This window comes from Mytilus galloprovincialis, chromosome 12 (genome assembly GCF_965363235.1).
Source record: "Mytilus galloprovincialis chromosome 12, xbMytGall1.hap1.1, whole genome shotgun sequence".
NCBI classification, from domain to species: Eukaryota; Metazoa; Mollusca; class Bivalvia; order Mytilida; family Mytilidae; genus Mytilus; species Mytilus galloprovincialis.
The window spans coordinates 62431931-62445991 of record NC_134849.1 but is presented as its reverse complement, the minus strand read 5'-3'; the positions used below and the strand labels follow the sequence as shown (position 1 = coordinate 62445991).

The window sequence follows — 14061 nt, the reverse complement described above, 5'->3', positions numbered from 1 at the left end:
TTTTATGCACTCTCACTTTCATCTAAATAAATACTACATCTTTCTAGTATCTTTTTTCAACATTTATCCTGACAGGTGTAGAAAATAAACGGGTGTCTTCTATTCCGTCCGCAATTTTAGGGAAAGTGAAGTCTATATTTAGAATCATGGTTAAAACTGAAACTACACATACATGATATAAGCAATAGAACATGTTATTTTTGCTTTATCAAAATTTAAATTTCGAAGGGATAGCAAAATTTGTTATTTTTCTTTTGTTGTGCTTTTGTCATGTTTGTGTATCTTTCCGAAATTTTTAAATCAAATGCAATTTTGAAATAAATATAAAAAAGAAAGTGTGGTGTTTTTACACTTGACAAGTGAAAATGTTTCTTCTCAAGTTTCAATTCAAGATTATTACTGAATACAATAATCATTCTCTTTATTAATAAGAGGCCCAAAAAATAATGTGAAACTTGTTACTGCCGTGCTTTTTTTTTTTTTTTTTTACAAAAAACAGTTGTATTTAATTTTCATAACCTCTGCAGAAATGCTAAAAAAGTTCTATGTTTAACGAACTAGATTTCACAGTATAAGGATTTTGCACATTCAGCTCTATTTCATCTCTCATGAACCGTGGTTCTTTGCACGAATAGTTTTGTTCTTAAATTTTGAATTGTATATTTTTGAATCTGTGGACCAATAAAGTGAAAATCTTGATCATGTAAAGCAACTGCCAACTTTAAAGCTTTTCCTTATGTATCATATGTATTTTTGGCGTGTCATGCTTTTAATTTCAACAGCTCGTATCTCAAATCAAAAATCAGTTACATCCTTTGGAGGGAGGGGGGGTATTGTTTTACCCCTGTCCGTCTGTCCTTCCGTCCATCCCATTATTGGTATACAGCTATTCGGCATAACTCCTCCTACTGTTTGATTCCTAGGAAGTTTTCACTTTGCTGTCTGTTGAGTAGTTAAGTATGTGCATTGCGCTTCAATAGAAACTATTCCTTTTTCAAACATTTTTATGTGACTACCTGTCCATTATGTATTCCCTGTGCATGGAATGGGTTGAAATGTCATAAAATGTGTCTATATTGTTGTATGGTCGATTGAAGCTTGTGTAATATGATTTTTTTCAATAAACATGAATTCATAACTACATAAAAGTCATGGCCCATACAAATGTTTCTTACCAAAAAACACAATTATCATCCTCAAGGTAAAAGTTCAGGGTCACATGAAGGTCAAAATTTAAAGAAGGCACACCACCTCATGATGATACATCCACATGCCAAAGATGTAAGGCCTAGGTCAAAAGGCGAAGACGTTATGGCCTACATGGTTGTGTTTTTCACGAAAAAAACTCAACATTGACCTTGAGGTCACATTTGAAGGTCACAAAAAGGTCATCATGATGCAAGACACTCAACCCTGTGATGATACATCAGCATGCAAAATATATATGGCCTAGTTCAAAAGACGAAAAAAAAATATGGCCATTATGCACTTTTTGAATAGATTTTGCTCTTATTTACTGAATCAATTTCAGGGTGGGGCATATTTTAAACTTAAATACCAAAAAATGTAACGGTTAAATTTTAAAAAGATTTTGCAAGAACAACCGACTAGTATAGCACTCCAAATGCTTAGTTTTTCGAAAAAAAATTAAACGACACATTTTTTTTGAAAAAAAAATTCTTCTTCAAATACTAGAAGCACAGCATTCACTTTTTGGGGCTGATTCTGATAACCATTTAAAATTCGGACAAAATTGTAAATCCGGAATAAAAAACTTACAAGAAAAGGGTATAAATGACCTAATATTCACCTCAGCTATCATTATTAGCTATGCTATTGTCAATTTAGGATTTAATTAAAAAAAAAATTAAATATTTAACCCTATACCCATATTTCAGAAACTTCCAATTTTGGCCATTACTAGTATGTAAAAGATGCAATGTTTGAGTTGCCAAATCTTTTAAACCTATGGTTCAAATCTTTAAAAATTTTTAGAAGATGTTCAGGTTGGCCTAGTTTATCAATGAAAAAAATTAAGAAAAATTAAACGACAGGATTTTTTTGGGGTATAGTGTTGGGTACCCCCTTACGGAGGCTGGGTGTCTTCCTCCATATTGGATTTTGAAAAAAACAGACAATAAACAGTCGAGATCTTTAATAAAATTTGCAAATTTCGAAAGTTGTATGTAATTTATGTGTAAGACTTTTCATGTTTATATAGAAAATAAAGTGATTTATCATATTTACTGCTATATTTTACAAAAAACAGATTTATTAATTGTTTTTAAACTTTGCCATATACATGATATAAGGAGAGATAACTCCGATAAAGTAACTGTTACAATCATATGTTTTTTTAACTATTAAATTATAAATATATGATGAAGTTGTACGTCTGGCGTATTAAATTTTTAACCTGGTACCTTTTGTTGGCTATTATTCATTTGTTTCTCTGTCCTATATTTTCTCCAATTTATTTGTATTGTAGTCGACTCCTGTTTTGTAATGTTGTCAGTTTAATGTTATAATTAACATCGCCAATAAAGCCGGAGGTTTGGCATGCCCACCATTTTTATTTTAAAATGCCCTGTACCAAGTGAGGGAAATGGCCATTGTTATATTATAGTTCGTTTCCTGTGTGTGTTACATTTTAATGTTGTGTTTCTGTTGTATCGTAGTTCTCTTATATTCGATGCGTTTCCCTCAGTTTTAGTTTGTAACCCGGATTTTTTTTCTCTCTATCGATCTATGAATTTCTACTACTGTTGCCTTTATTTAATGTATTGCTTAAGACTATTTTGATACTATCTAATAATTTTGTTATCATTGTCACGACAACAGATTGGTGTATGGGTCTTTTGACAGTTTATTTGTTTTCATTTTGTTTAATGACAACAAGTGCCATATTCAGGATATTGCCAGGTCTAATTTTGAATCAATACAAATTATTATTTTTGATATCAAAAACTATTTTATCCATTTACTTATAGGTTATTACTATTGCTTCTTTTCCCTAAAACTGAGATATTCATATAATTTGGCTTACAAATTATGGAATAATAAAATTATCTCCTTTTAGTATAACTAATCACCCAAAATGTATTAGTGGTCTATAAACAAAATCATTTTATTTTTGAAGATTTTGAAAACAAATACTGGATTTCTTTTATATGATCATCTATGTTCATGTGTTTTATAGTAAAACTAAGCCATACAAGTCTATTAAACACTTTCATATTTTTAGTTCAATTTAAAGTATCATATGAAATATGTGTAACTATAACCTTGAGAAAAAAAATTCCATTTGACCAAAAATATCATTAACATCATTTTAGTGATGCATTATTTACTAGTTGAATACTGAGCCTTTACTATAATATATTACCTCAGGTGTTTTTACAAAGGGACTGATGCCTCCTTCTTCTACAAGACATCTTGTGACATGTAGCTTTCCAAACCTAGCAGCCAGATGTAGAGCTGTTCTTCCATCACTCTATAATTATACCAAATAACATGTAAATATTATATATGGATACTTCTTTGTTACCAATATAAATAGTATAAAACATATCCTACAACTGATATAAAACTTGTCTGATAAACTGAATAATGTTGTGTAATAAATAAAAACAAAATGTATCTCACATGAATCAGTGGTCAAAACTGAACAAAATGACCAGTCAAACTTGTAGTAATATTGTACATAAACAACAAATAAACAACAAGTTTTTTTTGTGGGATGTCAGAACTTCCATCAGAAATGTCATGTTAACCTTTTTTCAAGAAATGCATAAAATATTTATATCAAGGGATTCAGTAAAATGCAGAGATAAATGAGATCTCACTTTATATAATTATAGCAAGTATTTGTTGAAATAATAATGAAACCTGTCTGATTAACATGGTTTAGAATAATGATCAATTTAAAAAAAAAAACTTTTTTCAAAGAAATATGAAAAATAGTTACATTTCCTGATTTAGTACGAGGAGATAAGTAAAATGAGACCCCACTTTATATGATTCTAACAAATAATATTTGTTGTTCATTACACCTGTCTAATTAACAACATGATTTTGTGTTGATTAAAAGTAATGTGATCAGATTTAGTAGATAACATACATCTGTGATATCTTTGTTACATCTGTTCTCCAGGAGAAGTCGAGACACTTCCGCATGTCCTCCACTGGCTGCCGACATTAATGCTGTCCATCCATCAACCTGGAATAATACAACTGACATCAAAACTTGTCTGATAAACTGGACAATGTTGTGTAATAAATATAAACAGAAATGACCAGTTACATTAATTAAAACTGTCTGAGTAACAACAGGATTAAGTGTAGATTCAGTATGATCATAAATTTTAAGAAAATATTTTTTTAAAGAAAAATGAAAAAAACGTTACATTTCCTGATTCAGAACAATACTATGAGTAAAATGAGACCCCACTTTATATAATTATTACAAATATTAGTTCATTAAACCTGTCTAATTAACAACTTTATGTTGATTAAAAGTAATGTAATTATAGGTTTCATAACGAGTGAGAATTAGATATCGATTGATATCAACTCGAGTTATTTAATTTCAATAATAATAAACGAGCCTATGGCGAGTTTATTATTATTGAAATTAAATAACGAGAGTTGATATCAAGCAATATCTAATTCTCACAAGTTGTTAAACCTATTTCTCTTATGGCAAAAAGTTGTATGTGTGTGGCCTATTTGTTGCGAGTTGTGTTGCTACGGCCGTTTTTCTTTGCAACGCGTACTGATCTGTATACTTTTTGAACTAATATGGTTTTATTTTATTCGCTCATGGCTGATTTTATATATTCAAAAATGAGATGACTCAGTTTAATTCAAACGCTATTGAATTATCACAAGCTGTAAAACGTATGATAAAAAACAAATGTTTTTATGATTATTTTCGTGGCGAGAGTTGTTGCTACGGGCGTCATCTGTCAGTTGCTAAATATGCGCGGACTGATCTGTTATAATTTTCTCAATGAAAGACGAGAGAGCATGGCAGTTTACAGAATATAGAATGAAAGAAAAATGCGGTTGAACAGTCAAAAACTTTAATGATTGTGTCATACAACACTTCAGAAAATACACACATTTGATATCACAACATAAGTCCTTTCAAGTAAGTATTTTTTGCGCGGAATAACGAGCACAACAATGTTTTACAACAACTTGAACAAGCATGGTCCATGGCGGACACGGTCATTACGCTTCGGCATCATTGTGATTGTCTAGTCTTGATTGTTTTGCCTCTGATGCAGAATAGACATTAATAGTGAAGTTCCCACCGTACACATTTCCACCAAATATGGAACTAATGTTGGATGTGCTGTTTGTTGTAGCGGAGCCAAGACGGTAACTCGTAGCGTAGTCCAAATAATTATGACGTCTTGAAAGGCTATTATAATTTTTTTCTTTGACGCCTTACATAAAGAAAAAAATTATAATAGCCTTTCAAGACGTCATAATTATTTGGACTACTCGTAGCGGTGCTTGACTGCGAGAGCGGGAAGGCCTGTGCTTCAGACTGTTGAAACTGTACTTCACAATTTGGTGGTCTGTTTTCACTCTCGACGGGAGCAGCCCTTTTGACTGGTTTTGTTTTATTGAGCAACCCAGAAATTTGTTGATGTTGCTCATTGTTTATTTTACGATATTCGTTGATGGAGGCTATGTTCTTGTGTCCAGATATCTGTAAAAGAAATTTTAGCTGTCATATAGTACGGGTAAGTATAAAAACATTTAATGAATACATTTTGTTACCGCCGTTCCATTATTAATTATGCCCCATCCCCCTTTTCAAAATTTGTCCATATTATCCCCCCCCTTTTGTCAAACATCTATAGCCAAATGTATTTTTTGCATCCCTTTTTTCACTTCTCGTCATATTTGTGTGACGTTTACATACTTACTGGGACGTACATTTTATTTCGTTCATAAAAGACTTCATTGTTGGTCTGCGTTTTTTGTGTATAATGTAAATGTACAAATATTTTTTGTGGTGAATGTATGTATACATTGAAGCTAGAGGTTTTGCTATGCTAGCCATAAAACAACGTTCAGTCCACCATTAATGACATTATGTCCTGTACCAAGTCCGAAATATGACAGCTGTTTATCATCAGTAAGTTTCTATGCGAATTGGCATGTTTCCTAGGTTTATATATGTTTCACAGATTTATTCTTTCTATCAAATTATGACTTTTGACCAGAGGTTTACTATGCATACTGTTGCCTTTATTAAGATCAACTCTCATTTTTTAATTTCAATAGTAATAATAAACTCGCCACAGGCTCGTTTATTATTATATTGAAATTAAATAACTCGAGTTGATATCAAGTGATATCTAATTCTCACTGGTTATAAAACCTTAAAATAACAACTCGTGAAAATTCGATATTGCTTGATATCAACTCTTGTTTTTAAATTTCAATAATAATAAACGAGCAATATTGCTTGATATCAACTCCAGTCATTTAATTTCAATAATAATAAACGTGTCATAGGCTTGTTTATTATTATTGAAATTAAATAACGAGAGTTGATATCAAGCGATATCTAATTCTCACTTGTTATAAAACCAATAGCCAATGAAAATGCAGCATTATCTTTTCAGGTTTAAATTCAGGAGGTTTTATTGGCCAATCAAATTAATGCATTTTTAGTATTTCTTTTTCTTTCTTGCAAGAAATAGATGGCCCCAACCACCCAACCATAAGAGAATATTATAGTGATATCAGATTCTGGCTCATTTTGAAATCTAGTAATGGTAGTAGATATATGTTATACTGTACATATATATACAATGTAAATAGAAATATAAATTTAATTTTGACCTGCATAATTTTATTGTCAGAAATATCCTCATCAGAAAGCTTCTGCAACAGATATCTCCTTGCACTGTGGTTGGTTAACCTTCTACCTTCCTCTGTTAGACCTATTATAACACAAGTAAAGTATAAGGATCAATGTCCAAAATCTAGATACTGTACTTTTTAAATGGAAGTATATGTAAAAATGCACACTCAGATAGCTCAGTGGAAGAGCACTCAATAATTGAGAGGTCCCAGGTTCAAATCCTGGTCTGATTTGTTTATTTACAACATACTTCCTGTAAGGGTTTGACAATTCTGTGTCAATAATATAAAATAAAGTTAAATAAATGCTTTGCATAATTTTTCAGTCATATTCTAGAAATGTTTTAAAGACGGTGTTTTCATTACACATTGTAAGTTTTTTTTTGTTTATTGTAACATTTTTACTCGTTTTGTCAATATTTTTTTGTTTGAATGGAAGATTTTGTTCGAGTATTTGAAGCAGGAATCCGATTTCAGTCCGTTATCGATAAAGCCACCACTCATTCATTATTGTTTCTTTTTAAAATAATTTTGTTTCATGAAACACAATCTTTACTCTTGAAGGTTTTAGTTGATACTATAGGCTTGTTTATAATATGATATTGAAATTAAATAACTTGTATTGATATCAAGCGATATCCAGTGAGATTCTCAATCATCTACGATTCTAACTCGTTATGAAACTCATAATTTTCTATGAAAGAAATTGCTATCTTGTTTTACCATTTTAAGATATAAATACAATACTTTACTTGTTATGGTGAAAGAAATTGTGATTACAATTTTGCTTATTATCAACACTTGTTGTTTCATTAAAATATCATAATAAACTTGCCATAGGCTCGTTTATTATTATATTTAAATGAAATAACTTGTTTTGATATTTATAGGTTTCATAACTAGTGAGAATTGGATATCACTTGATATCAACTGAAGTTATTTTATTTCAATAATAATAAACAATCCTATGGCTTATAAATTTCTTGCCAAGACTTGGTTTTGTTACGGTGAAAGAACTTGTGAATATTGAATTTTACTTATTACCAACACTCGTTATCTAATTTCAATAGTAATAATAAACTCGCCACAGGCTTGTTTATTATTATATTGAAATTAAATAACTCGAGTTGATACTAACCAATATCCTGATATCCTTTTCTGACTCATAATTAGATTTTTGGTTGATAAACTCGTCACAAACTCCTTAACTGTTATTTTGTCAGTTAAACATGTAAGATTTGATGACAGCATATAGGTGAAAATATACTCAGATAGCTCAGTGGTAGAGCACTCAAGTTATTGAGAGGTCCCAGGTTCAAATCCTGGTCTGAATTTAACTAACTTGATTTGATAAATCCAAAAATGTACTCATGATGTAAGAATCTACAATGTGTAATATACTAATAACCAACTTCTGATTATAACTAAGATTTGGAAAATTCATCAACTGACATAATCTCATATCATTGGTTATTTCAGTTGTCAGTTGATTTTTTTTAATTGTGTTTTGCTTAATATCAACACTCGTTATTTAATTTAAATAGTAATAATAAACTCGCCACAGGCTCGTTTATTATTATATTGAAATTAAATAACTCGTGTTGATATTAAATGATGTTATATTTGAATTAAATATTCCTGTTGATATCAATATGATATCAAATCGTAAATTTTAATGAAGTTATTAAATGACTTTAAAAACATGATTATAAGGGATATTCAACTTTCTCTTAAGAGCTTGTCTCACAGAAAACCATGCAAAATTTTAAAAATCGTCCAGGAGGATGGTTAAAACTTTTCCAGCTAATGAAGTTTTTTTATATCTTAGGTTCAATGGAAACCAGAAAATATATTTGAAACTTCTCTGAATTGTGTCTATTTTTAGTAACGAGCTAATTTGCATAATAGAACAAAATTAGCCAAAAATTCCTTCAAATATATGTTTATTTGAAAGTAATTTAAAAGTCACCAAATTAGTTCTATTGGGTTTCTAGCCATTTATATTGTGAAAATATATGTAAAAGATCATAAATTATGCATTTATAAAGCATTTTCTATTTTTTGCACACTTAAAGGGTGCTCTATTTAATGCCTTATTTTGTATAAGTCATTTACTAGCCAAGTTCAAGTCGCTGGTTTTCGAAAAGGTGAAGACAGAAATACATGAAATAAATTTCTTTCAACAAATTTATATTAGATGAAAAAAATATAAAAAATCCACCCATGGCAAATTAGTAAAAATATCCTCATTTTCTTCTTTAAAACCCCACCTCAGGCCTTTTCCCACATTTTTTACTAAACCAATTTTGGGTATATATTGAACAAAATATGATGTTATTATCATTTTGAATGTTCAATTTTGATTATTTCAAAGATGTTATTCATATAAAATACTTTGCAAATGTATAACATCTGAATAAATTATTAATAAGATATTTTAACTTTCACTGAATAAGTTTTATCATGAGTTATCTCCCATTAAATTTTTCTCCACACTACTGTAAAGAAGGTAACTGTTCAGATGCAGATTTCTCTGAAACTAGCAACTAAGCTTTTTTGTTTTTTTAACGTCTAGTACGACCTAACATAAGCTCTTTGAGTGGCATAAAGATACATCTAACTTTGTATTGCTGTCAATGTTGCTATATGTAAAGACAAGTCTGGAGTTTTCTCACAATTCGTCAGCTCAGTGATTTGAACAGTCCGACAATGTCCTGACACTGACAGACTGAGTGTCAGATAATGAGATATTACAGAAACGTAGAGGCTAGAGCTGACACCGAGAGATTATGAGGCTAAGTGGAGAAGGCATTTAGTTTGCTGTTGCTATTATAACCACAACGAATGTCAAGTTTAAAGCAGGTCTTGAACTTCCATACAGACACTGAGACAACTAATCAGACGCAAAAAGCATGTACAGCAGGTAAATAATGATATATAAAATATAACAAATGAATCACTGCATATCTAATATAAAGAACTAAAGAAGGGTCTGCCAATTCATACCAATCATAGCCAGGCGGTTCAAGGGATTTGTACGAAAGTCACCCTACCCCCTTCTGGATGACTATCACAAATCCATGGAACCTCCACTTGAAAATTCCTGGCTATGTGCCGTGGCCTGTGATGAAATATTTATAGTATTAATGAAATTTAACCACAGCTGTAATTATTTAATCCTATATATGGGGGATCGCTCTAGTCATGCTTCAGTGATTCTCTATATAATCATCCCAAGTGCGGATCCAGCCATTTTAAATAAGGGGGTTCCCAACACAGGATAAAAGGGGTGGTTCAACCATATGTCCCCATTCAAATGCATTGATCGTCCAAAAAAGGGGGTTCCAACCCCCGGAACACTCCCCCTTGATCTGCCACTGCAACCCCCCCCCCCCCCCTAAATCCGCCTATGACAAATACATATACCATCATGAATTTACATTAATATTAATATCAGGAATGTAATTTTACTTCTAGGACTTATTATGGTATAACTTTGTCTGTAAGTCCATCTTGTCTGTCTAATATGACATTGAGATTAATTTTGAAAAGTTATATATATTGAACTTTCATTTTTGAAACAGCAACATGCGCTCATGGGGAAGCTGTGCCTCTTGAATTGCAAACATACACGAAATAGGTACTAAAACCCAATATTAGGCATTACATTTCAGTATAATTTTGGATCAATAATGTTTCAAGATTTTTTTTGTATAAAAAGGGCTCAAGTAAGTTACAATCAAATACCTAAAATAAATAAATGGGGTATAAAAGTCAGCAACTTATGACAAAAAATTATCAAATCAAAAACATTGCTGATACATGTATATATCCTTCGTATGTATTATCAACATGCAGATAACAATAACAGGTGTAGTACATGTATCATCTACAATGAACAATGTTTCATATGTCAAGCTCTAAATTGTTCCTTTCAGAAATAAATTTAACAGAAACAGTGGTTGTCATTGGTTCTTGTCTGTAAATATATATCATATATCATGGATATACTGGTTGTTTCGATATGAAAATATGCTCTTAGTTTTCTCAGTTGACATCAATTCTTTATGTTGAGGATTTCGTAATAACCAACTATTCTGTACGAGTATGGGTTTTTCTCATTATTGAAGGCCAAATGGTTGTCTATTATTGCTTACATGCACTTCATTTTAACTCTGGCAGATAGTTGTCTCATTGGCAATCATACCACCTCTCCTTATTATTTTTATAACGATCAGCTAATAATCCCTCGTTTTCATCTGTCTTGTCTGTTTGTCTGTCTGTCTGTCTGTCCGTCCGTCTGTCGTACCGTCCGTCAGTCAGTCAGTTCCGGAAATTACTTTTCTATCCTTTTTTTCCTTTCAGCTTGAAATTATTGTCCGTCTGTCCGTCCGTCTGTCTGTCTAGTTAGTCAGTCAGTTCGGGAAATTAGTTTTCTACCATTTTTACTTTCGGCTTGAAATTATTGATTTGATATTTGGTATCTATTTTCATCATGACAAGTTACAGATCAAATTTGAATTTTGTTCTGAACAAGGATTTTGTCCAGAGTTATGGTCAATGGAATAGACTTACATGTAATAAATTCATTCAAATATTCAGGTTTCCGCACATTTTTTATTCTTTCTTGAAGATATTGATTTTATAATTGGTATATATTGGTGTTGCAAAATGTATCATGACAAGTTAGAGATCAAGTTAGAATTTTGTTGTGGTCTGATAATATGGTGCCAAGTAATGGTCCTTGTTCTTATAAAATTCACCAAGATAATCAGTTTCCCACCTTTTTTTTATAATTGGTACAAGTACATGTATGAGGTTTTATAATGACAGGTTACAGATCAAGTACACATCTTATTCCGTTATCAGGGGAGGATCCAGACATTTTAAAAAGGGGGGGTTCCTAACCCTGGACAAAGGGGGGGGTTCCAATTACATGCCCCCATTCAAATGCATTGATCGTTCAAAAAAAAGGGGGGGTTCCAACCCCCCTAACCCCCCCCCCCTCCCCCCACTGGATCCGCGCTTGGGTATGATTCTCTCAAACATGTCAAATAATCAGTTTCCACACCTTTTTTATTATGCTTGTAGATATTGACTTGACATTTATTACACTACATCATACCCAGTTATAGATTAGATTAAGTATCAAATTTTGTTCCAGTATAATGAAATTTTAACCGAGAGGGGACTATGTATTGCCATGCATGATACTATACTCTGTCACTCTCATAATTATTGTCATGATTGAAATACATTATTTTGAAAATGGGTAAAAGTAAATAAAAATTTAAATTAACTATTTATTCAGTTTGCATTACAATGTTAACCATGCAGGCGAAATCTAAATTGTTCTCAGGGCCAGAATACATGTATTTTTGGGGTGCAATTTGGATATCTAATTATTTAAAGTCAACATGTTAGTATGTACATGTATATAGTTATGTGCATCATTGTTTTGTTCACATAATGCACATGAGTAAAAGGAGATGTGGATTATACATTTTGATGTCAATGGGACAGCAACCCAACATTATTGTTAATTGTATTGAAATTGTTTTAAATTATATATATAAGATGTTGTTTCTTTCTGTCAAAATTTTGTTTCTGTTCAAAAGGGTTATATTTGTATTTTTTTTTAAACAATTAGTGTTTTCATGTTTCAGGTCGTCAAGGCTATTCAGTGAGCACACACTTCTGAAGCCATTCATTGCTATTGCAGTATAACCCGTATGTACAAGAAAACAAGCCGCCTATGAATGAAAATTCAGTAGTCAAAGCTATTTATCATGACGCACATGTTTTTTCTGTTCATGTCCTAATCTGCATAAATCATGATAGAAGTTGTGGAGAAATTTTAAACATGTACAAAATTGTTTAAATGGATAAAAATTAAAGTACACGTTTAACAGGATAGGACAAGACTGAATTTTCAGGATTCAAAGTGCAAATATTCATATGTGGATGTGGTCGCTATATTAAACTTAGCAGTTACATAAGATACGGAATAAAATGTCAGCAGATATTCAGACAATGGAGTTGGAATGGCTATATCGCAACTAGAGAAAAGTATTAAGATTCACACTGCAAGTCCTAAACTACTTATACATGTACATTTATCTGTGAAACTGGAAAAATTCAAATTTTATATTATTATGGTAATTAGCTATTGTCAGAATGAAGCTCCAAATTACATAAACTACAATAATTGCCTAAGTTTGATACTTTGTTAAACAGGATACCGATTGACAACTTAACAAGCTAAAAGAATCAATGCATACTTTATGTAAGAAAAATCACAGACCTCAACCACAAAACTCTGAAGATGAAAGTGAATAAGTGATGATAGAGAGAACCTACCCAAAATGAGAATTATGCTATTCATGGTAGATATTAAATGTGTTGATCTTGATTTTGTGAATATACAATAAGAATTATAATCCTGAATGGAAGTGACAATTCATAGAATAGTACAAGGACAATGATATGGCTACTTTTTCTGTAAACTGAAAGTGTTTGCGGAGTTAGCTGGTATAGATGATTTTATGAACTATAAATTCTATAATCATGATAATGATTTGAATGTCATTATGGGCTATTAAAAAGAAATGTAAAGGATTCAGTGTCTTATTATATAAAAACAAATTTTGTGTAATTTACACTGGAAAAAAAATATTCTGAAGTTGGTTTTTTTTGTTCAAAATTTACAAAAAATTATTCTTTCATCACCTTTCAAACCTAACCTACACATGTAACCAAACTTTTTTTTTTATTTTAACTAATGATATGATTTGTGTTTTTCTAATTTGACAGCCTCAAAATCAGGTACTACTGGATCAAAATACTGAATAACATGCATAATTACACACAAATGAATGTTCATGAGTAGCATGGAAGATTTTTAACAAGACTACATTTGCATAAATATGCGATTCCAGCACATTTCTGTGCTTATTTTTCATTATGCTTATTAAAGTTCTTATACAAGCAGGTGCCAGATATACTCATGGAAACAGGTTAAAGACAAAACATATAATTAGCAGTTTAAAATTTGAGAATTTGGATTTTCAATCCAACTTTTTTTTTTAATTTGTTAAATAGAGCTTTCCGTGAGAGCTTTTAGTACTTTGATTATCGTTTTCACTATAGTTTTGCTATTTTTTTTAATAAGGA

At 31.1% G+C, this 14061-nt stretch overlaps 1 protein-coding gene and 1 long non-coding RNA gene across 2 annotated transcripts in view; one reads left to right on the top strand and one right to left on the bottom strand.

Annotated features, from left to right (window-relative positions):
* The window catches only part of LOC143053725 (uncharacterized), a 77495-nt gene extending 73255 nt beyond the window's left edge, over positions 1 to 4240 (bottom strand). The window contains exons 1-2 of the mRNA XM_076226511.1: positions 4121 to 4240; positions 3386 to 3493 (exon numbers count right to left, since the gene is read on the bottom strand). Of these exons, the coding sequence (XP_076082626.1) occupies positions 3386 to 3493; positions 4121 to 4240 (228 nt within the window). The remainder of the gene's footprint in view (positions 1 to 3385; positions 3494 to 4120) is intronic.
* A 5159-nt stretch (positions 4241 to 9399) lies between these two features.
* On the top strand, positions 9400 to 13507 carry LOC143054476 (uncharacterized). Its single transcript, XR_012971694.1, has 2 exons — positions 9400 to 9811; positions 12555 to 13507. It is a non-coding gene; the product is annotated as an uncharacterized LOC143054476 (long non-coding RNA).
* Positions 13508 to 14061: the final 554 nt, after the last annotated feature.